Below are 24,858 nucleotides of genomic sequence, written 5' to 3' on the forward strand. Positions count from 1 at the left end.
ATCAAATCAACGCTTCTAACTTCAGCAATAGCATTGAGACAGAATTTTATGTGTTAAACACCCAATACAGAATGTTTGCACATGCTCAGTTACTCTTGTGCCACTGTACCCTGATAATACATTGTGAGTTATTGAAATGACAACCAGTAATAAAAATATATGTTTACCTCCATCCAAACTTGTCCAACAAAAGATGAAAGAATGCAAGAAGTACAGAGTTGAGGATAATATGTTTGGACCTTAATCACCTACTGTGACCTGATGCAACATTGCTTGTACACTGTTGGATGCAAAATATAATAACTGGAATGAATTTATTACTGAATATCTGGTCCAGGTGCTTTCCAGAGATGGTCAATTATGGAAGACAGAAAATTCCTATATCCATACCTGCTTTCCCTAAACCAATCCAAACCAGCAAATAATGTAATGTAAATAAAGTTCCTGCTAACCTCCTTCTCAGTCCGTCTGTATAGCCTACCTCCAACAGTCAGGACTGGCCCCTCCTGCTCAATAAGGCCCAAAGAGAGGCCCTCTCAGCACCATCCTATGGCTGCAGTGATGTGCTGCCTCCCTGGAAGACTGAACTGTAACTCAAGCCAAAGATCCCGGCAGTCCTGCTTTCCAGTCATTTTATGCTGCATCTTTTCACTTAAAAAATAATCTTAAATTAATTTCAGCCATCCCAGAATTTCCGGCAACACCGTTGTAGTTTTTATATACAACTGCTAGAGAAACCAAGTCAAGTACTAAAAGACAGCTGAAAGTCTGTTTTGTATGTTTAAGTTGATGAAAGTTTCATTATTTATGTGAACACAAGAAGTTTATGACATTCAAGCTGAGAACAAGGTAAAGAAATCTATGTCCGCACATTTAAGCACACAAAGCAGTATATCTGTTCAGTAAATAGAGTATCAGTGGGCACCATTGTGCAGCAGTGGGCCTGCAGTTCCTCTCAGCGTAAATTGATTCTGGAGCTAGTTACCTGCTATGGGGAAAAAACAGCCAAATGGATGTTTTAAAAAAAAATTTTACATCACTGTCAATACATCCGGCTGACCTGAGAGCCTCCTGCATGCTGGACACAGCTGGCGTTATCTGCCCAAAGTGAAACAGAGGGTGGATAGCCCCGAAATCGTTGGCACTCAACACTCATTCGTTCATTAAATAACGCATGCACGCGTACATGCCCCTGAACAGCATTCACTTGTCAAACTCAAAAAATGATCACTGGGAGAATCCCACTAAATTTCATACAAAAAAAACAATGTTTAAGGGTGAGCCTTACAGTCTCCGCGACAGCGCACATGCAGTACAGCATTTACCCAGCAGCTCCCAGCAGCCCACTGTGTGCCAGAAAAAGATACGCACACAGCCATCCACTGTGCTGCAAGCCCTGCATTTGGCCCAGTGCAAATTTGGGGGATCCCTCTGCTCAGGGGGAGGTGTTTGTGGGGCTCCCCGCCTTATCCCCAGCCAGCAGACAGACTCCTCCCCCTCCCCCCGGCAGCCCAGCCACAGTCCCCAGCTCGCCAGCACTGGAAGGGAAGGCATTATTATCATTATATTAATGTGACATTAATTGCTTTTACTTTTTCACTCCATTAAATGTGCACTATCTCTTTGGGAGCCTGGCCAGATGCTTTATCGCTCCTGTGCTGTTGGTAGCACCATTAATGGGCTAAGACACAGAGCTATAAAATAATTGCGCCGCGGTGTTGAAAATGTTCATTGCTCTAATTGAAAAGTAATTGCGGAGGTATAGAGCAACTGTCACGCCATAAAAGCCCTGTCATTGGAAAGGAGGAGGTCTCTCTTGTCCAGGTGCATTGTTGTTCGGTTGCAAATACGAGGAGCGCCCTCCCCCCCCACACACGCACGAACACACACACGCACATACAGGCACACTCCCACTGAGGTGTGTAGGATGAGCTATTACTTTGCAGCTGTGGCTGCTGCAGCTCTGGGAATGCTAGCACACAGTATCCCGCTCGGGTGTCGCACGCGGCTTTCCATGGGAACAGGGACCAGGGCATGGGGAGCGGTGCTAAAACACAGATGCGCATCTTGTGTGCTGTCATCTGCGAATGACAATTTGTTTTTGCACCTCTCTTCCTACCGCGTAAATGCGATGTGTGGGGAATATTAGTTTTAAATAATGGCAGGAACTCCACCAGTGGAAGACTGGTGTGAAACAGTCGCGTAGCATGCTTTATGCAGCTGCCCCCCTGTTCAAAGCTCACCACCGCGTTCACAATGACACAATGCAGTACCCACCTCTGGGCACCAGAGGGAATTCATCCTGGCGGTTGTGCTGGGCGAAAGAGCAGATTTGGAGGGCAGAATGGGAATGTCTTACTTACCCCTTTTATAATACAATACCATACGATATAGCATGTATGCATTGTTTCTTATTAACTGCAGAAGTTGTATATGTCATCTGGATTAAAGAGGTAGATATTTTACTTTCACACTGCTTTGGTAATGAAAATTGGTTATGAAAATTTGGTTATGAAAATTGTTCATGACAAAATAACATTGATAACAAATGACATTAACATACCAGGAATTTTTTATTTAAATCTTAAATGATTGAAAGTGGCAACTCACTATTAGCAAGAATAGAAAACATGTATTTGACATCCCTCATGTTCTTTCTTAGCTCTTACATTGTATACTTTTTTTTTTTTGCTTGAATTACTCTGAATGCACGTAATGTGGCCCGGGGACATCCACACACCTAAGACCATTCATTAAATATTGTAATTATCAGGTTTTTATTTTCATGATAAACTAATGGACCTCTGAATGAATCCTTTTTGACCTGTCAGTGTTTAGAGGAGTAACTGTTGGGTAACAAGAAGAACGATTCAGCGTTCGGTGATGAAAACAACTTTGCGAGATGTTCTGTATGCCATTACATATTGCTAGAAATGTCAACGCTTTTGATTAAAGTGATTCATGTGATTCGTCTTTTCATGTGATTGTCCTATTAAACACCATTGACCACAAACAACATTTTAGTTGCCCACACTTAACAAGGCAACATATTTTCTTTTATATGCTTGGCCTGAAATCATTAGTGAAAATGCCCTCAGGTGCAGGGCCCTTACTAGAAGTGTGCAGTGCTGGCCTTAAATCATGGTGTTTGTGTATTTGTAGGCCTAGTGGTTAGCCAGCTGCCTGTCTGCTTTTGGACTCCTGCTCAAGTGGGATATGCAGGAACGTACTGCAGTAGCCCTTCCCTCAGTCCCTCATGTGCGCTCATTTTGCAGACATGCAGTATCAGTGACCTCGCACACAGACCAGGGTTTGTCTCCAGCAGAGTATTGACGTGTTATTGTGTTTGTGATGCTGCTGTGAGGTGGGTGGGGGGAATGGGGGGGGGGGGCTTAAGCCGTCATTACTAAAACAAAGATGGCCTCTCGCTTATCAGCCCTCATTGTGACCTCCTCCCTCCCCTGTCGTTTGAGCCGTTCCAGCGTATCGATGCGGGTGGAGCGCGCCGGGGAGAGAGACGGACGGTGAACTTGCCCAGCATGGATCGGGGGGTCAGGTCCAAAGAGGAGGTGTGGAGAGGGTGGGGGGGGAGGTCTGTGAAACCCCCATGTCTCGGGCCACATGTCCGATAGTGCTGCGTGCTCCTTTCCCTGGTGCGGCCCGTCCCGGGATCGATGACATCACGGGAAGACGCTGGGGCCAGAGCGGTAGCGATTGATCCCAGCGGTTATGATGCCATGTTTATCGATGGCCTTTGATTTGCAGGACGCGCCTTTCAATTTCTCCAGCTGCCAGGGAGTCCGTGCGAGGTTTGGGAACCGTGGGGCGGGGGGGTGGGGGCTTGGTTGTAGGCCATGTCACAAGCACTGGCTGCTAGCACAAACACTCCAACCCCTCCCTCCACCTCTCCCCCCATCTCCTCTGCCCAAAGTCAATACCAGCAAAAATTAGCCTCAGAAAGGGGGGAAATTTTAAGCATTGTAATGTTCATGGGTTTGGGAGGTCTGCGATGGTGTGCTAGCATGAGGTGGGAGTGGTACCCCCTTCCTCCTCATGTCTCCATTAGCCACTCTCGTTAGCTTCATTCACTGGCTTTGAGGAACCCGGCATCAGTTTGTCTGAGGCAAAACTCTCCCCAGAGAGCTGCTTTTTATTCCAAGAACTGCCTTTGAAAACCGGGCCAACCAGATGACAAAAAAAAAAACTGCAGCGAAAATAAGCTGCTGCATAGACCTGCAACAATGCAGACTTCAGCTGGCTGCAGCAGAGCAAACTCAAATAGCAGAGGCAAATATTTAATACAAATATTCATTTCCCTTTTATGTGTAACCCGTTCGTTGCAATGTTTTCGAATGTCCAGGAAGTGTTTGTGTGGTAGAGCAGCAGAAGTCTGGGGTCCCCGTTGAAAAGGGGACAGAGTGGGAGTCATTAACAGCGTGCGTTTCTGCCTCTCTCTCCCCATCTCTCTCTCAGGATGGCAGCATTATGGACCATCCTCATTAGCATGCCTCTGGTAGTGCTAAGGTCAGTGCTACACCCCATGAATAAAGTATCCCGCTCTGTGAACCTTTAAGGTCAAAGTTGAGCCTCCGTTGTGTTTGCCTACTGACGGATATTCTTCATGTCCACAGGGTCTGGCAGATCACTGGACGGAATGAATCCACTCCTGTATGCACAGCGGACCACTCCCGGGTCACACTGTGTAAAGGCACAGGATGTGGAATGTGCATTCCTAAACCCTTCCTTTGACTTTTTCTGGTATCGGCATACTTAGAGTGCACCTTTCAGTTAATCATATATTTTCAAACTAGCTCACCCTTTCAGCCCTTGCCAGACTGGTCTATAACTGCTCACCATGTAAAACTTAAAAATGTCCACAAGGTTAGGATGATGAAAAGGCACCACGACAAGTTTTAAAAAAGGGGGTAGTGAAAGAATTTTAGACCATATTTAATCCTTACAAATATTGTACACATATTGTACACATATCGTCATCAATCGTACATGTAGAATATGAATAAGCATTATTTCTTTGATTAAAGACAGGCCACTGGGGCATCTGGTGTGTGGAGGTCTAGTGCAGGACCACGACTCTCCAACAGGGGGCCCCAGTGGCACTCGGCGTGGTCCGAGCCCCGTGCAGCTGTTCGCTGTGCGTTTCTGCCTCTCATGAGGGACCTCAGCAGCTGTCAGGGGCCAAACAATTTGTCGGGGGCCGATTTGGCGGGTGCCAGTCCGGGGGGGGGGGGGGGGGGGGGGGCGGCGCATCTTCCCCACTCTATCTGCTCTCAGACCGCGATGTGAGCCAAGTCTGGGGACAAAATATAAATCCGTTCATAAACTCCTGCCCGAAGCGTCAGCTCTCCAGCCTGTAAATCACTCCCTCGTCCTCCCTCCAGACTGCTGGCATATCATCCTCTGAGCATTTCCCACAGAAAAAAAAGAAAGGAAAACAACACGGGAGAGGGAGAGAGGGGGAGGGAGGGAGGGATGGACGAGAGTGAGAGGAGTGAGGGGAGTGAAGGAGCAAAAACATACAGAGGTGAGGCGATTACAAGTGTTGAGCTTGGAACATCAGGTCCCTTGTGAGCCACCAGTCTATGGCATGAAGTGTCAATGAATACTGCTGACAGACAAAATAACAGAAAACAAATTCTAAGCTGCTGAAATGCTTGTTTTTTCCCACTCATCCCTATTATCAACAGAAAGGAGCACCTGGCCAACAGTCTTATGAAGCCAACGTGCAGTCCATGGCTAGCACAATGGGCTACAGTGGAGAGGTGAGGTCATGGATTCCTTGCAGCTGATGTAGGCTCTGGTACCTTCTGTCATTTGTAACTGACAACAGCTGTCCCCTTTCCTTTCACTCTCTTAATGTAAGTCTTGGTGGGCTTTAATTGGGGGATTAAAAGGAAATTTGCAAAGTTAAAGCACAGACTTAGTTTGATAAATGAGGCAGAGTGCCATGGGACTGTTCTGTGTGCTTAACTCTTTGAAAGCCAGAGCGGCTTTAAAAAAGCATCAGTACAGCATGCTTCACTGCTACCTGAGCCGAGTGACCACACTAACACCCTCGCTTGGAGGCAGAGGACCCTGAGCAATCTCCAAACTGCTCTTCATATTGGAATTTAAATAAAACAAAAATCTGGGTGAATATATGATGCTCTGGTAAGAATTATAGTAAAATCATTATGGTGTCAAATCCACACCAGTTTAAAGTGTAAACTGCAAAGCACAGGAACGTTATGAGGGCCCTGATTTTGTGGGTCCCAGTTCAGAATGTCACGCTTCATTGCACTTGGTCGGCCATGCTGTTCTGAGGGCTGTCTCTTCTGTCACCGTGCAGGTGACAACAATCTCACTGCCATCAAAAACAGAAGCGACATCACAGAAGTGCTTCCGCCACCACTTTTAAGGAGCTGCTGAAGAGAGAAGTGAGTGATTTGCATAGAAAAGTTCATAAGCTTGGGACATAAGGATCCGGTCATAAAGAGAGCAATAAAATTTGACTATGACGGAATATTAAAGAGGCAGTAAATTTAACTCAGGCTGCAGGAATGACCCCTGTGGAGTGACACGCCAACCGCAGGCCTGGACTGCTAATCTTGTCACACGAGGATGTGCACTCACAGTACACAGAGCATAAACCATTCGTTCCGGACCCCCCCTGACAGATATGGCCGTCTCTCACACTTCTGTCACAGAGGATAGTTAAGATTTAAGTTAATGACACAGCGACTTTCACGTTGATGCGATTTTGCCCCCATTCCCCCCACCCCCCATCCCACCGACATTGAATTTTTTAAAAGCGCGCTTTCTTTCGGGGACCGGCTGTCAGGCTTTGGCAATGAAAGAGTTGAATGTCTCGCGCACACTCGCCCCTTGATGGCGAGAAGAAATTGTTCGTAACACCGGCTCCCCACACTTGTCTCAACTCATTTATTTCAACCAAGGTCTACAGATATAAATAAAAGGAAATGTTACTGGAGCATTTTAACTTGGACCCAGCCTTGAGACCAGTAATGTAACCACATATCATGAAAGGAAAAGTGCTGAATCTCCTTTTGTCACGAGGCATGACATGCAATCCAAAATATATTCATGTTACTACGGATTCAAACAAATAAATAATCATAAAAAGGCCTGGCCCTCGTTTGTTCACCCTCCTGCAGTGATTGTTTGAACACCAGTGAAGAATAGGTGTCAGGTAGCGGCTGAACGAACTGCGGCGCACACGTTCTGAAAATCTGAAACCCTTCAATTAGCCCACAGCTGCATTGCGATTTTTTTTTCTTTTTTTCTGCGCACGCATCGCCTCAAAACTGCGGATGTAATTGGGTCGTTATTGACCGCTTGGAAAATGATCGCTGATCGTCAGTCTGGATTTTTATCTTAATTGCAGTTCAACAGGTGGTCCATAGATGGAGCTCTTCTCATTAGAATACATTAAAGCCTGTCTCCATGGGGGCCGTCCTTCACATGGCGCGATGCCGGTGTGGCAGCGAGGGGAAAGGCACCCTTACCTGTCCTTGAGCCACGGAAAGCATGAATTGAACATGCTCGCCGAGCGGCAGGCCCCGTAATTTATTGCCTGATTAAATTTATATTGTGAATGTATTGATAGTTCTTCTTTTTCTTCTTTTACTTAACAGACTGAACCGCTGCGAGTAAATGACAGACCACAAACCGCGCAGTTCTGCGGGCCAGATTGACTTAATTTCGTTATCCCGGGAAATGTAATTACAATAATGCACAGTGAAGATTGGGCAATATCACTCACGACTCATTGCCAGTCACCTGTCTCACGCCGCGTACCCCAGGGGGCGGGGCTGAATTACCCGGAGGAAGAAACAACAACAATAAAGATTTTCATTGGAGAGGGCTTTAATCATGATTCAGGACGTAGTAAAGTTTTTAAAGGCAGTAAATAAAGAGCAGATCGACCAGTTGTGCAAGTACAGGAGGTAGGACCGCAGACAGTCGCAAAGTGGAGACCATTGTCTTGTTTTGCTTTGTTTCTGTTTTCAAAGGAGGAGATGTAGCAGCTCGAGCTCTAAAAAAAAAAAAAAAAAAAAAAAAAAAACAGGACTGCGATAAAACAAAGGGCAAAGAAGACAAAGTATGCAAAGGAGGTCTTCACACTCACTTCTTATCCATTTGAGCAGGGAGTCGACAGGTTGCCTGTGACTCTGGACACTACACCTGTGCTTTCTTAAAATAGAGGAGACACATTTCAGCAGGGGCTGAGGGGGTGTCTGCATTCAAGCCCACTGCGTCTTTTTTCCTGTTTATACTTCAGACTTCTCCCCTGCTCAAAGTCACTGAAAACATGTTCATCCATCAAGCCCTTAGTTCACCTCCAGAGGCATGCTGGTCTACGCTGCTTTTATTTACAAACACAGCTTCCTGTGCATCGTTATCAATTAGCTGGGGAGTAACTCTCCACTCAGGCCTGAAAATGCACTGCCTCTTTTACACTATCATCACAAAAAAACAGCTGACATCATAATGACAAATGACGATATAATGATCCAGATGAAAATATGAGAATTCAGTTTTAGGAAATCAAGAGGGGCTGATAGACAATTAAATATAGCCTTCCTGACGTGAGTATTGGAATGTCCGAAATAATCCATGTTCTGACCATTCTCATTAGCTGTGCAGTGACACAGTTAATTCCACTGAAAAGAGCCCCAAAATGCCTGCCGATACACAAGCTTTAACTACACAAAGACATTAGCAAAATCTACTGTTGTAACTGGGAGATCAATGCAAAGAATTGACATGTATTGTTAAAAAACTGACTTGTGTAATCCAAGACATACAGTGCAAAAGCTATTTGACACAGTTATGGCTTTCCGGAGAACATTAATCTTTTTAAGTATTTGAATGCTTTAGAATTTATAAAGGTATGTTAAACAGTTACAAAAAAATAAAAATGAAACATAAAACAGAAATTTTGTAGCGCTGACACATTGCTGTTGATAACAAACCTTATAACACTTTTTTTTATAAAATGACAAAGGAATTTTCTCTTTGCATGTGTGCATCTTATGTTCGTGGGGGAAAAAAAAATCACACCCCAAAAATGCCTGGGCATGTACTAATGGCCTTGCAAATGTGACTGTCCTTTTTGATGTCCTGGAGCCGATTTTTAATGGAAGGACAATGCAGGCTCCCGATTAGTATTTTTCCTTAACATACAGATACTTAATGGATTGGAAAACACTGTCAGCGGTGTGAAGGAATCCTGCCAAGGACAGCGGAGCGCTTAAAAAGCCAGCAGTCAGACAGCAACGGGCAGATGAAATGAAATGTTAAATACGGAGCTGGAAGTTCCGTGTCTGTGTCAACAGCAGAGTGCCAATGCAGGGGTTTTCAAGCTGGCTGCCCCGCCTGCTGGCGACTACCATTAATTGATCGGGGGAGGAATCTTTATCTTTACTCAATCTGCGGTTTGACTGAAGGGCTGTGCGCTGTGTGGGTGATGGGGGCAAGTGTGTGTGTGTGTGGGTGCATATGTGTGTGTGTGTTAGTCTTTGTTGGGTGCGTGTATGTTATTCTATGTGTGTGTGTGTGTGTGCGTGTGCGTGCGCGTGTGTGTGTGTGTGGGGGGGGGGGGGGGGTGGCTCGGGGGGTGTGGGGGTGGTGTGTGTGGGCTGATAAAGAATCTGACAGGGGCCTGAAAGGGCTCTAAATGGAATTATTTCCATAGGGCCACCCCACAAAGGTAGTGAGTCTGTATGTTTATTAAACTCTCAATGTTCTGGAGCAAGGTCAAACGGGACAGAGGAGAGACGAGAGAGAGATGACAGGGGTGCTGTTAAGCCCCAGGCCTCGCTCATACAGACGGAGACCATATTGAAATTAGCAAATGGACCGCACAGCGCTGCTTACTTCCTCATTCGCAAGCTACCCCGTTTGTCCTGAGCGGGGGCGAGCTGTGTCAGGGCGTCACTATTTCGAGGGAAGGGGGCAATGCCTAACCTCCCCCCCCTGCCCTAAAATGAAATGGAGCAGCTCATATTTGTTTACTGCATGTTTTTGCACTCATCCCACAGCACAGTAAATTACCTCAGTGGTCAAGGTTCCTCTCTCAGGCGAGGAGAGAGGCAGAAAAAAAACATGAAGCGTGTGATCTATACAATATTTAATTCAGGAATCATGTATGATCTGTCAATTTCCATATATCACAGTTTATGAGTCATATATTAAATACAAAATCACATTTATGAATATAAATGTGTAAATTACGATGGATCATACGTATTATACTGTGTGTAATATGTCCATGGGCTTCAGACAAAGTGCCATGACTGCATTTATGAGATTTTTATTTCTTTCAAAAATCAAGGGGATAAAAAATAAATGATCTGCCCATCTGCATTTTCTGCACCCACTGCTTATGTGTCAGATCCATCCATGCATCACAAGCGATCTTAATCATCTTTAAATTTGTCTGTAAAATGCAAACCCCAAAAATAGAATGCAAAAATGCAGGAAATAAATATTTCCGCACTGTCTCCATTAAAAAGATGGGCCACACTGGCTCTGACATCCAATCCACTCGAAGCGAGGTGTCCCCCTCCATTATTGTTAAAAATTTGTTTTCCCATCTGTGCTGCCTGTTTTGGATACCAACACAAAGGAAAAACAATGGATTCCTGTATTGACTCAAAAGGGCACAAATGGCTTTGCCGAAATGGTGCTGACAGAGTGTGTACCGGGGCCTGTGGGGCATGGGGGAGAGGGCGAGAGCAGGCGAGGTTTGTACGCGCGGGGCAGAGTGGATTCCTCACCGGGACATTCCCCACGGGAGAGGCCCCCCAGGTCTCCTGCAACTCCCGCGCACGAGTGGGGGCCCCTCCATTACGGCAAACATGTGCATTTCTTTTAAGGCCAGTGAAGATTTCTAACCTTTGGTTGACATGCAGAAAAGGTCAAGTCCATCCCGAGCCCCTCCCCCCACAAAACGTGACCATTTCCTTTCTGGTGCCAGGGGAGCCTGAACTCTACCTGCAAGTCCCTCCGAAACCAGAGCCCCCCAAACCAGCCCCCTGTCTGCCCCCTGGCAGAGACAGACAGACACAGAAAATCAACCCACCAGACAGAGCACTTTGTTTCCCCTCCCAGTCCAAACGCACAAAAATTGTGAATGAGCAGTCAGTTTAAATAAATCTGCCTCAAATGCCTGTCAGATGAACTGAAATATTGGTCCCAATTATGCATTGATTACAATGGACACATGTATCAGGTCCATAAAAACAGAGGTAGCGGCTACACTACTTGAGCTGTCTTGTTTGTTCTGCCACATGCATGGGTTCACTGAAGGCTGCGCGACCCTTCACAGGTACTCTGGGTCTGTCTGCTCAAGGTGCACATGGGAATTCCGTAGCAACCAACCTAAAATGCCATTGGATACAGCACCATATTCACATACAGACCTACTAAGAAAAAAGGCTTGCCGGTGTTGGCTGTGTTTTCAAGGATAAAATTGTCGAGTTCTATTATATATCCAAACTTATTTTACATTTGTAATTCAGGGCATAATGATTAAAAAAAAACTGTTGAGCCTGTTGAGCCATGGGAGTAAAGAAATTCTCCTTTCATTAATGAAAAGTGTGACAATATTAGTGAATATCACGCTATCATACGGTCAAACACTGTACTGTATCTTTTGTTAACAAGAATAGGAATATTTAAACCTCGTTTTGTAACCATTTATCGCAATAATACAGTAAAAGGGGAATTTATCTCCTGTCTTAGCTTTGGTTTGTTGGAATTTTCATTACAAATTTTTATCTCTCTTGAGGTATGTGTTTTCATAAACATTTATTTGTAAACAAATGTAGGCCAAACCCAGTTGTGGTGTTGAACAAACCCAGCTTAATTGAGTAGGCCAATTCTTTAGGCTCTAGAAGATCAAGGGAGGTCTGTGACATTCTGATAGTTTTGAGGTTTTAAACATTTTTGGTCAATTTTTCGCAAGTCAGCCCGCATACGACAGTGGATGAATCCCAGTTCTCTTCTTATAGATTTCAGCTCATGGACCCTAGGGAAGGAGGGGTCTATTTTCTGAAGGTTTGGAGAGGTATGGTTAGGCAGAAACTTTTTTATTAGACACATATTCCTGGTGTGGAACCCTGCAACCCATGCTTGTAAATGTGCATACTGTTTAATAATAATTCACACATCAGCTCAAACCAAACGGTCTAATGTACTGAAAGTTTGAGGATCTAGTGTTTGTTTTCATGTATCTGTTATGAATATATTTATTTTTTAAATTTTAAAAATAAATATATTTATTTTTAAATTTTGTCATATGCAACTACATAGAACCCCACATGCACACACACACACATTTACACACACTTGTCCACACACATGTAAACACACAGACACACACACACACACACACACACACACACATCTTGCATGGCCACACACACACAGCCGCACACACAGTGAGCATGTGAGAGATTATGTGCAAAGCTCTTGTAAATAGGGATATAACCTCCATGAACTGTGCACCTCAGAAATTCATTCCACTTGATAGGCGTATTCATGCTTATCAGAATTCCTTATCTCCCCCCCATTCTTTACAAAGCAGTAGGAAAATTGGAAAATCTCATAAGAATGTCTGAACACAATATCTTTAAATGGCGGATGCAATAAAACAGAGAGGGAGAAAAAGTCCTGGCGCGGAGCATCGTTTTGCAATATTAGATACACTCTCCAGATAGTCTGAAATATTCCACTCTCTCCCACAGTGCCGTATCTGAGGACAACACAGGTGCAGTCAGCTTTATAAATCTCGAACGCGGAAACAAAACATCAAGTGGCATTTTTCTTTCGATGTTTTCCTAATCTCTTCTAAAGGAGTGTGTTACACAGGGATGAATTCATAATAGGCATCTAGTTACCGCCGTCCAATTTTCACGTCTGCTTTTTTTGTGTGAAATCACATTTAAAGTGTGTTTTTTTTTACTACAAAATGAAATCCCCACCCCCCCACCCTTCTTTCTCCGTTGGTGTTGCTGGTCAGAGGATTTTTTTTTTTGGGATCATTTCATTCCTATGGTTTTGACCCACCAGAAGGATGAGGTCATTCAGACAGGTCCCTTCAATTGGTGTGAATGACCCTCTGCCGGGCGTCTGTCCCGGGATGACATCAGCGCACGTGTGCGGGTCTCCATCATCATTTCATCGCTGGGAGAAGGGCTGCAGAGGGGTCAGCGCTTTTGCGCTGGCCGGACCGGCGTGTCTCCAGGCACCACGCTCATGCACCGAAGCTTTTACCGACAGAACTGCACACCTCTCTGTGTGACCCTCGTCTGTCTGAGCCACGGAAATGAGATCTGCCGAACATTCATATTTGCGAGCAGATGGACGAGTATAACATTCCTGGCAAGCAAAACCATAATGAAAAAATGTAAATAATTCTATTCCACTTTGATAGTTTTCAGTTACACATTTCCTAAAGGTTTTTGCTGTCCAATATACACACAATAACTCTATATGCTTCCTGAAGATGTAAAAGCTAAACTGATTGGATTTTTTCAGACAATGTCCATGCTAATTCTCCCTGCAAGGTTTCATTATAATGTAATTCGCTCACCTTAACTTCATTATCACTTTGAAAACAAGGAGCTGAAATTGATTCATTTCTACCCTTTCATTGTTTAACTTCACATTGGCTCCTCTGTCCTTATATTGAGCAAAGTCAGGGCCTAGAGTGGTCAGGCCTCCCAAGCGTCAGGCAGCCCTCCCAGGGTGCTGGTTCAGCTGTGGATAGGGGAGCCCACCACTGGAGCTGTTCAGCCCACCGAAACCTCATATGCTGGCAGTCTTGTTGAAGATAGACAAGGCACATACATGCCCAGTTCTAGACTACCTGGATGGCTATTAAAGTCACTATTGATTAGTCATTTTGCAACCAAAGGGGAACAGAGATTATGGCAGACTGGACTTGGTCTATATTTCCACATGAAAGCAAAGGAACAGAATTAATATACCTGTTTATGAAAAAACAGCCAACGTTTTTTCACCTGAACAGCTTAAAATTATATGATTTTATATATAATGTATATAATAGTAATTGATTTTAATGACTTAAACTAGGTGGATGCCATGCATTGTCTACTCTGGATCTCAAATGTAGTCTGATGCTGAAAAGCAACCATGACCATGTGAGACTCCTCATTGTAGAACAAAAGGTAACCATTTTATTATTAAACATATGTACAAGATAAGATCAAGAATTTTCACGGGCACACATGAGTTAAATGCACAACACACGACACATATAGCACGTGACATTGTCGTGGAGGTGTTTGTTGTGGAAGCGGAGCATTTTTCAGGGGCTGTGATCGGGTAGGGTGGGGCCAGGCCTGTCTCAAGTTGAAACATGAACCAATCAAATAGGAGAACACCAGGAGAGGACTCTTAAACTTAAGGCCTGGTCCTGCACCACTACCAGAATTCTGTAAGACAATTTTCCCAAATGATAATGTAGTGTAAGATTGTTGGAGCTGAATCACACACTTTCATGATAATCAAGTTAACATCAAATATTTACCCTTTTAAAGTGGAAAATGGGTAGTAGGCCCTCAAAAGGATATGCTCCAATATGAGCTTTATGTCTGATTTTTCTTTATTGTATCCATGTCCTAGACAGTATAATATTGCTCTCCTTCCACATTCTAGCAACTTCAGTCAACTTACCGATATATACAGATGTCAAGTGAAAACAAAACAGTAGCCAAAGCAGAACTGAAAAAGGGTGATTGTTATGAGTAGAAATTCCATTTAATGGTGGTGATGGGACAATTTTATTACCATTTCTGGTAATGTTGTAAGCGAACACGAGAAGCAACATTTAAATAACAGACAATGCCATGTGCATGACATAAACGTCATTATTATTTTATTTTCATTGTACATTTAGTGCACTGCTAAAACGGTCTCACCTTAAAAAAAAATAGCATGTCATCACATTGTAGTACACTGAGCCAGAACGAAGTACAAAGGCAACAGCAGACGGTTTCCCAAATGAAATGTACAATGAATGATTTTTCCTCCCATTCCAGTGTGTGCACAATGCCCCCCACCCCACCCCATCCCCCCTCCCAGCTCCCCCCTCCCCCCGCCCGCTCCGTTTTCCACCTAAGACATGGATGGCCCTGGGCAGTGAAACACGCCCCAGTTCTTTAAGTGTAACAGTCATGTACAGTGAGCGCGAAGGCCTGTGGATCCTTTCGGAACATCATGCCTCGCAAATGGAGGAGTGGATAAGTAGCTTTGCGCAGAGGAAGTCAGTCTTACAATAGCAGCTCATCTACGGTTGCATACTGATCATGAGAGAGAGACAAAGAGAGAGAGAGAGAGAGAGAGAGAGAAGGACCCATGCTTTTATTTCTGTGCCGCCAGATCTCTGGAGCATTTGTGTGCCCCGCTTCCAAACTAATCGTAATTTGAGCCTTTCGTTGATGCAAAGTGTACGCAGCGGCTCTGCTCAAATCTAATCACTCACACTGACACACAATTCTGTTCCCCACCACCAGCAACTCTTCGAGAATAATGAATTGCCGTTAAGAACAAACACAAACCCTTGCACATACGGGATGACTACTGCATGATGTGGAGATTCATTGTAATTATAATAAACTGTATAATTATTTGTCATATTGTAACCAAATGCTAGGAGGCTAGAATTTACAGTCTAGTCACAGTACATTGCTCTCAGACCACCAAAACAGCCATTGCATTGTGGGATAAGTGTACTTGGTGCCAGACAAACCAAAAGCCATGATGGTAGGAGGAGCAACAGTCAATTCCTTCCTTCATGGTCATCCCTAAGGCAGAGTCAACGCAGAAGTTTAATTGTCCCATTTCTATAGAGAATTTCAGTTTAGAAGACGATTAAAATTAATTGGTTATATACCATTTTAGCTACTTAAAATAAATTAAGCATTTTCTTTTATGTTCTTGCACTCATTTTAAAAAAGGAAAAAAATAATTATCTTAAATTGCCCCTTAGAAGTGTATAGAACAGGGAATACTCAGTCCCAGAAATCCTAGCTCTCACTGTAAAGATAGAAACTCTGCCTTCTGCCTTTTTTCCCATTTGCGAGAGCGTCTGGTTGCTGTCTGTAACTAATGCATCTTCATCGGTTCAGATGCTCCAGTGTCATGCACATTTCATGCCTCCACAGTAGCTGGTCAATAGCTCCCACGGTGGGTTCACCAGCTCCGCTAGTCTGGCGGGTTCTCTTGCTGTTCCAGAATGAATATGAAGTACGAGCAATGGGAATTTTGGAGGGTCTGAGATTTCCAGACATGCGTGCCATCATGCCATCATGTCTATAGCCACAGGAAGTAAGTAACAGGAGGCATGTGTACAGGTGCAATATGTGCAATTTAAAAGTGAATAGCTATAACACAATGATGGTGTCACAATAATAATAATAATAATAATAATAATAATAATAATAATTTAACAGACCTGTACACCTCACCATACCAAAAAGTAGAAGTGCACTTTCAAACCAAAGCAAGACAAATACATTTGGCATGAAATACATTGTGAAGTTTCAGCAGAGTAGAGCTTGCAAACCGCATAAAAGCCATACAGTACATAGTTTCATACACATGAAAAGAAATGTATATTCTTTGAAATCTTCGGTCTTCACAAAAAATACACTTATGACTCAGTGATACATTGCAGAGAGAGGCATTTTCACATTAAAAAATGAAATCAATGACATGTAGCTGTATTTTAGGTAGACGCTATACTGCGACTGACCTTATATACACATCACATATATACTGTGATGGAGAAATTTACCCGCGAAGGTCAGTGGTTTTCAGCACTATTTTAGGCATTGCACACAGAAACTGTCTTAAGCATCTTCATGAGAGCCTCCTTTTGTGTGATAGCCTAGAACACACAGTACAATTTTTGTCCTGTTTTTGGGTCTGATTTTGGTTGAAACTAATGCATGAACAATGAAATAAAAAATTGATATATGTACTGGCATAGATGGTTCAGTGTATCAGGTACTTATTATGAAAATTATGATACTTATAATTGTTCTCACAAGCCCCTACAACCTTTGATTCAGAATTGTCACAACTGTGTCCAACATCAGGATTCACAAGTGAAATTTACGAGAGGGTCTGTGTACAGACAGTGAAAAATGATTTGATAATGCAATGTGCCAGCAGTTGTGTGTGGCAAGCTCTTTCCTGAAGACCCCCAGCCAAAGAAAAACAAAATGGCACCAAGAGGCCAGACAATCTGACTGAGCTTTGAGGGGGACCCAAAGTGTTTCTTCCATCCGCACAGACTATGAAAAGCAGTGCTAGTATGCTAAGGGGAAAGAAATAGGTGGGCAGCTCGGTAGAGAGAGTCTGGGATTTTGTACATCCTAGGGGTAGGAATGTTCTGTGATCTTTCTTCAAGCTAGCGAGAAGACAGCCAGCTTGGTAATGGTGGTGACACACATTACAGCTTACCCAATTTCAGAAGTCATGGTTTATACCTGTCCCTTCTTCAAAGAATCCTAACTATATAGTGTATAGTCACATACACAAATATACTCACACACACTCAAAGCTTTTTTTTTTAATTGTACTGTGTCTTCTAGGCTTAAGTCATGACTTAAGGTGGACATACAGAAGATATCTTTTGAGATGTAAGTATCCCAATTCTGTATATGTCATATCAGTGTATTACATCACATTCCAAAATAGACCCGCACATGCCAGACACTATAAACCAGATCAAACAGAGTGCCTTGGGAACTCCACTCAATTGTAGAAGCAGCAAAGATAGTGGTAATCTGGAGCAGTTAGGCTATTTATCTATATTTGCTGAATTGACAGTTTTAAATTTCAAATAATTGTTGACACAACTACACACTGAATTTGAGTCTGAATCTGATATCTGTGACAAGGCCTTGGCAGATGTACTGCAGTATTACAGTGGCTGAAATTTTTATTACAAATGATAAGTCTGGGCTCCAATTCATTAAATGATATCTGTCAGTACGAAATACAATCTTTCTCAAATATTAATCCAAACACTTCTCATCTGCAAAAAAAGGGCCTCATGGAAATTTGCAACTCCTTAAATATATAATCTTCTTTGTGATATTATTGTGGGAGCTGTGTACTGACCGCCATGTTCCTGGCACGGCTGGGGGAACAGCAGTCCACAGGTCCCTCTGTACAGCCTCTGCTAGATCAAGCTAAAATTAAACATGCATTACATTACGATGACACAATGAAGATTTATGTGTATTCCTCTGGGACACAACGTGTTCTCTCAAGTGGGGGGTTGGGGGGGGGGGGGTCCCGCAGTACGGATCGGGTTTTACTGTACCACTGTCACTCTGTCAGTTGTCTGAGCAATAAACCAAGCTTTCTGATTTGCTCTGTCATCACGATCCTTTGGCCCTCTCTCTCTCTCTCCCTCGCAAAGGGACACAGAGCGATAAAATGAGTCACAGTTCTTGGGATTCTTTTTTCTCTCGTTCGTCTGTATTCTTTTTAGCAAACCACAAAAAATGAGACACAGATACTCTTGAATGAATATTCAGTGATACCTATTTACACCTCTGCCAAAAAAGGTATACAGCACATTATAAATATTTAGAGGGGAAGAAAAAAATCACTTCTTATTTCTACGATTAGACACCGATATTCTACACATTGTTTGTACAATAGAATAAAATAAAATGACCCCAGTTACATTTTCACCATCCTCTTGGTTAAATAGAAACTATAGAGTGGTCTGTGGCCGGAAGACAACACCTGTTGAAGCAGCCTCTGTTAGTAGTAAGTCAGGGGGTGTGGCTCACCTCAGCCAGGTGACCAATGAGGCTACAGAGAGGGCAGGCACCGAGGGACCCTCCCAGGCTAATGGGATTCCAGACTCAGCACCCACTGTCCTTTTTAACAATGCAAGGGATCCCTTTGATCACAGTATCAGACTGCGACGGCGCCACAACTCAACGCATCGCACGAATCGCCTGAGCGGTGTCTGCATTCCCTCCCCGGCAGATTCTCTCACTGGAGAACGACAGTGGAAAACTCCTCCAACAATATTCAAAATGCTTTACATAGAGGAGGCTGTCATGTAGAGCATGCTGGTGCTGGCACGCCTTCCTCCATAGCCCCATGGTCCACCTGAATTCCTGCAAGGATGCCTGCTTTTGGCCAGCTTGCTACGGCCAGCTTCGTCTGCCGGATCTATACACAAAAATGCAGCACGTAGCAAATCCAATATCTCAGCCACTGTTCACCTTTAATTTGCATGCCCCTCTGTAAAAGCACAATGGCTAAAAAGCAGGCAGCCGGCCTCCAGAACGCACAGAGCTGATGCAGATGCCAGGTACCTTGCTCTCGGACGTGTCGAGTGCGGGCTTAAAGCGCTTTAAATAGCATGTTTAACACGCAGGCCGCTGACCGTTTGACCACGGGCTCACTTGGCCTTCTGCCGCACGTTGCCTCGTGCCTCTGACCGCCACCCCCGCCGACCGTCTCCGCCCAAATCTGGTCATCCGCGTTTCACGCCAAGACACGTTTTCCAGCGGTGAACGCGACCGCAAAGTCTGATGATAGGGATCCTACTCTTGAGGATTGAAGCACTTCAATGCATTTGTAGCACACAGAGATTTGTCTATTGCCAGAACACACCCACACACACACACACACACACACACACACACACACACACAGACCAGAGAATGTTGAGGGTTGACTTATCAGAGCAGCAGCAGCAGCTGAGAGCAGAGGCAAAACTATAAGTAGGTTAACAGTACATCATAATACTCTCAAAGTGCCAGCTAGCCCAAACCTCCCCTTATTGCTCATTTAGTACAGAATAAAATCACTACCTGACTACATTACATTAAATGGACATATTACTGATGTGGTATTTTTTTTCTCGGCCAGATTGACATTACATAATATGATGCTCTGACAAAGCTTTGAACAATTCTCAAGGAGGTATGTTAAAAGACGTCTGGATCAAAGGAACTCACTTTTGGGTGTGTTTTCTCTGTTGTGAGATAGAGAGACAAAGAGAGAGAGAGTAAAAATGAGCACCCAGAACACACCAGACTTTTAAGAGTACAGAATATTCCGCCGTGATAAATATCTACATATCCAGACAGAATCCAGGAAGCAAACCGGTGGGGTTTGTTACATATTCAATGGTCTTCTTGTTAGCTAGCTTTTCAGTTTCATCAGAACACAGACACACACATCAGCCTCAAAAATTACAACAAAAAATAACCAATCAGCTGACAGTTAACAGGAAGCTGAAGCCTCTTCCTTCTGAAGACAGAGAGGGGTGGAGGGAGTTGTTCTTCGTAAAGGACCACAGACCGTAAAACAAAACAAAACAAACAAAACATCTTACCTCTGTACATAGTATTTGTTATATATTTTAAATTATTCTGCATCATTTATATTTATACTTTGAACCCAGTTTGCATTCACTTTCTTTTTTCTCTCTTTTTAAAAATTTCTTGGATCCAAGAAACAGCAGTCTGTAACCTGCGATTCACAGTGACCAGCAGCTCCTCCCTCCGTTCTCCTCTCTGTCCGCGTTGCTCGCCGCTGCGACGTCATCGCCCCCGCGCCCCGCCCCCCGCCCCCCCCGTCACACCTTCGCCTCCAGCATCTCCAGGAAGAGTTTGTGCATGGGCACCTTGCCCTGCACCTTGATGCTGTAGAAGTGCTGCACGGCCTTGGTGGCCGTCTGCCGGAGGAGGGGCAGGGTCATCAGCAGCTTGCCCGCCCGCCGCGGGTCCTCCGGGTGCTGGCTGCCCTCGTAGTCCTGTAGGGCCTCGTGGAGGGAGTCCTGGAGCTTCTGCACCGCCTCCACATCCTCTATGTGCATGGAATCTGGGGGGGGGGGGGGGGCCGAGTGAGAGCGTTCGGTGAGACTGGGGCAGGGGACACGTGGCACAGCCCTGCAGCAGCAGCTGGACAGACTGTGAGTAAAGGCACTGGACTGTGAGAGAGGGCCGTGATTATTAGTTCACACCCTGGGCTTCATGGTGATGACACCTTTATCACCGGGAAACAGGCTGAAGGTACACTGTGTACATTGCAGCGCATGTGTGACATTTATGGCAACATTCTAAAGTTGGGAGAGAGCACAGAATATGGACCAGTAATAAGATGCACAATACTTCATTCATTCAGTTAGATGTTTTTAACTTTATTATTTATTATTTATACACTAAAAAAATGAAATCGTAACTTATGTAAGTCGCTCTGGATAAGGGCATCAGCAAAATGACAATAATGTTATATAATGTAAATGTTTTATATATCATGCAATTATATGGCTGAAGGAGGGACATTCTGAGATACACACAGGGAACTGTGCTATTCTTCCCCCACAGAATGGGGAAGAGGTTCCCAAAATTCTGTAAGCTCCTGGGATATGACAGGCACAGGCAGGTGGAGGCTATACATTCCATAGGCAGCAATTCTGTATGGAGTCTGTGTAGCTAAACCCTGCACATACGTTTAAGCAAACATCAAATGCAATCTAACGGGCTCCTTAATTTTTTTAAGTCCGGTGGCCCGGGTCTGAATTTCATATTGCCTCTGACCAAAGTGACTGAAAATCAATGTAATCCCAAAGATACGCAGAGCACAAGTGGAATGAATATCAGCCTGTCAAAGGCCAATCCCTGCAGTGAGGGAAAGCACATTAAACACGTTGTTGCACTATTCCTGACAGTGGCAGAATGCATCGTGTTTTCTCATAAACGCGTCTTCTGGGGACGGGAGACATAGGGGCCTCCTCTTTAACACATTAAACACGAAGGGTACGCACTCTGACAGGGAAAAAGACATTCATTATTATATTTGGATCCATGAAATTATGATCATATTTTTCTGCTTAAGTCCTTTCAGCATTTTCTCTTGCTCTAAGAAGCAATTTATTTTTAGCTGACAGATGGTGACTCCTATGCAGTTTAGAGTCCACCTGCAATAATTGCTGTTTTATTTGTAAGAAGGCAAAATGCAACCCATTGCTTACTGTTTAAGATCTTTTCTTTTTTAAGAAAAAAAAACATTGCCATTCCTTTTTCAAAAATATATCCTTTCAGTTTTTTGTACATATAATTTTCAATTTGTATCACAAAACAAAACATATTACTACGCTTATCAGAAAAATAAGAATGTCAAATTTATACCAAATAAATGGAATCAAGAAATTCCTTCAGTCCTAATCTATATGAAAGTCATATATGAAATTATCAAATTTTGTTTAAAGGACTGTAGATTGTTAGGAAATATTTAATATAAATGTTGGTACGTTAATTAAGCATAACAATATTTTAAAAAATGAATACATAAACAGCAATCAGGCAGAAAATAGCTAATAGAATTTTGGTTTTCAGTATACTCCTTTCAAGTGATTAAAGTGTATTTAAACATATCAATGTAAGTACATGACATTAATTCAAAATAACATACCTGAACATATGAGAAGTACATGTTTTAAACATTGAACAATTGCACTCTCACTTTTGTGAGAGTTTTAAACAATCTCTCAATTTCATTTCTTCTTCTTAGCTTTGTATGTGGACTCACCAAGAAGAAGAAGCTACTTTAAAACTACTCTTCAAAAAAGAAACACTAAAATAAAATTTTCCCAGTCAATTTGATAAATTTGTTAAAAATGTTTTTTTCTTAGTTTGTTTGTTCATCTTGATTAATTAAGCAATGAATTAAACAGTCCACTCAATTAACAAGAATTACTGAGAATCGAATCAACCACAAATAGTGATCAAAAACACTGGAACAGAACCATTACAGTATTAATGCTGTTTAATCTTCTTGCTATCATAAGCAATTGTCTTATCATTTTAGGCACACTAGAAATATGTAATATTATACTCAATGAAGTGCAAAGACACATAATAACAAAAAAAGTAAAGGCAGCTGAAAAGTGGAGACTGGATAGTGTACACTGTCTCAGAGCATCATGCAGAAAGAAGGAGGCAGAAATCAAATGCAAAGTGATGCGTCACCTATGATTAAAGTGCCACTTGTCACAATGGAAACGTGTGTGATCAATCAGTGACTGCACCATGGCAGTGTAGCCTGCACAGCACTAGCAACCCGCACAGCGATGGTCCAAAATATAATCATTTTCACTTTACTCAAACGGACTGTATAACAATAGCGTCTATCCAAATACATTTTGTTCCACAACTGAAGAATCTGGCTAAGGACATTTCTCAAATAAGACAAAAATGTTTTAAAATTTGTTCAAAACAAATTTGCCGTTGTGTTCATTCACTTATAATTCTTTCATACGTTTTTAGAGTATAAAAAGCCGAAAAGGACTAACTGACAGAACGAGCAATACAGAACTTAAACTAAGTCTTCCTCCATTCACACAGAAGTCCATCTGAGGTTTCCACTCTCATTGCACTATACCTCCCCCATGTGTGCTACTACACTCCAAGGCCTTCTTATGCAGAGGTGTGTGTGGTGGTTATGGTGTACTCAGCAGTTAACCTGTGTCCCGTACCCTGTATGTGTTATCGGCTCTCTGACTTGCTTCACCTTGGTGCATATTTCACCGTGGCGCACAGCATAAAGGCAGAAAACGGATTTCAAAAATTCGCCGGAAATTCATCGACTGGAACAACTGTATTCCCAAGACCTTGGGACACTTCTCACCCCGTCGGTTTCAAACCCGCGCAGGGAAAATAAGAGCAGGTGTTTGGGAAACGATGAGGGGGGGGAGTGAGAAAAGGAGGGGGAAAGAAAAAAGAAACAGCGAACATCATCAATAACTCTGTGATGAGGCAATCGATATACAAGGAGCGGCCGCCGTTTGTATCATTCAGGATTCCTCAGTCGTATAATGGGAGATATAAAGTGTAAAGAACAAGGCTGTGTAAGCCTCATTGCACTCTTCACATGCCTAACTGACTGATCAAGCCTCTTTTACGCATGCCTGAGAAATGCATTTCTAACACAGGAAATAAATGAAAATAAAGACCCGAGACCCAAAGACAAAGGAGAGAGAGAACAAACGAACTGAGAGGCGCTCCGAGGCTGTGCCGACAACCCAGGCATTACAGTAACACTCGACCTCTGGGTGGTAAATGTGTGTGTGTGGGTGTGTGTGTGTGTGTGTGTGTGGGTGTGGGTGTGGGGGGGGAGGGATGAATGTCTGTGTGCGTGCGTGTGTGTGTGTGTGTGTGTGTGTGTGTGTGTGTGGGTGTGTATGTGTGTGTGTGTGGGGGGGGGGTGTGAATGTCTGTGTGTGTGTGTGTGTGTGTGTGTGTGTGTGCATGTGTGTGTTTGTCTGTGTGTGCGTGTTCTGGGGAGGGGGGTGTGTATGGGGGGGGGCTAAAAAATAACTTTGAAGAAACAATTTCCTCGCAATCCATCAGAGAGCCCACGTCGATCCGATTGATAAACTGCTAATTACAAAATCAATGGCTATGAATTTTCACAGCTGTCAGACAGAGGGGATCCCGAGAGAGCGATCTCGCCGAGTCCTTGTTCAAACGTTCCAAAGACTCCCCCATAGCACACCCACCCCCCGTGCCTTGTCCTCCTCCTCTCTCACCCCCCCCCCCCCCCCCCCAACCCCCTCGGTCTGTCATCCGAAAGTAAAGCAAAGCTCCCCATCAGCATTTTCATCTTTCAGCTGGACACAGGAAAAAAAAGGCGGTGGGGCTGGCATTGATCAGAGGGGGAACAGGCCCTGCCTTCTGAAAAGCAAGCTGTCGATACGAGCGCGGCGTCTTCACATTGGAACAAACGAGGCCCGTCGTTCCCTGATGCTCATTCCATTCGACT

The 24,858-nt window shown here is 43.7% G+C and overlaps 1 protein-coding gene across 5 annotated transcripts in view; it reads right to left on the reverse strand.

Moving 5' to 3' along the window:
* Nucleotides 1-20,671: 20,671 nt before the first annotated feature.
* Nucleotides 20,672-24,858, reverse strand: part of esrrb (estrogen-related receptor beta) — a 63,811-nt gene continuing 59,624 nt past the window's right edge. For all 5 annotated transcript variants that reach the window (XM_036542028.1, XM_036542029.1, XM_036542027.1 and 2 more), the window contains one exon: nt 20,672-20,916. In XM_036542028.1, the coding sequence (XP_036397921.1) occupies nt 20,672-20,916 (245 nt within the window). The remainder of the gene's footprint in view (nt 20,917-24,858) is intronic.

Source organism: Megalops cyprinoides, chromosome 12 (genome assembly GCF_013368585.1).
Source record: "Megalops cyprinoides isolate fMegCyp1 chromosome 12, fMegCyp1.pri, whole genome shotgun sequence".
In the NCBI taxonomy this organism is placed as follows: domain Eukaryota; kingdom Metazoa; phylum Chordata; class Actinopteri; order Elopiformes; family Megalopidae; genus Megalops; species Megalops cyprinoides.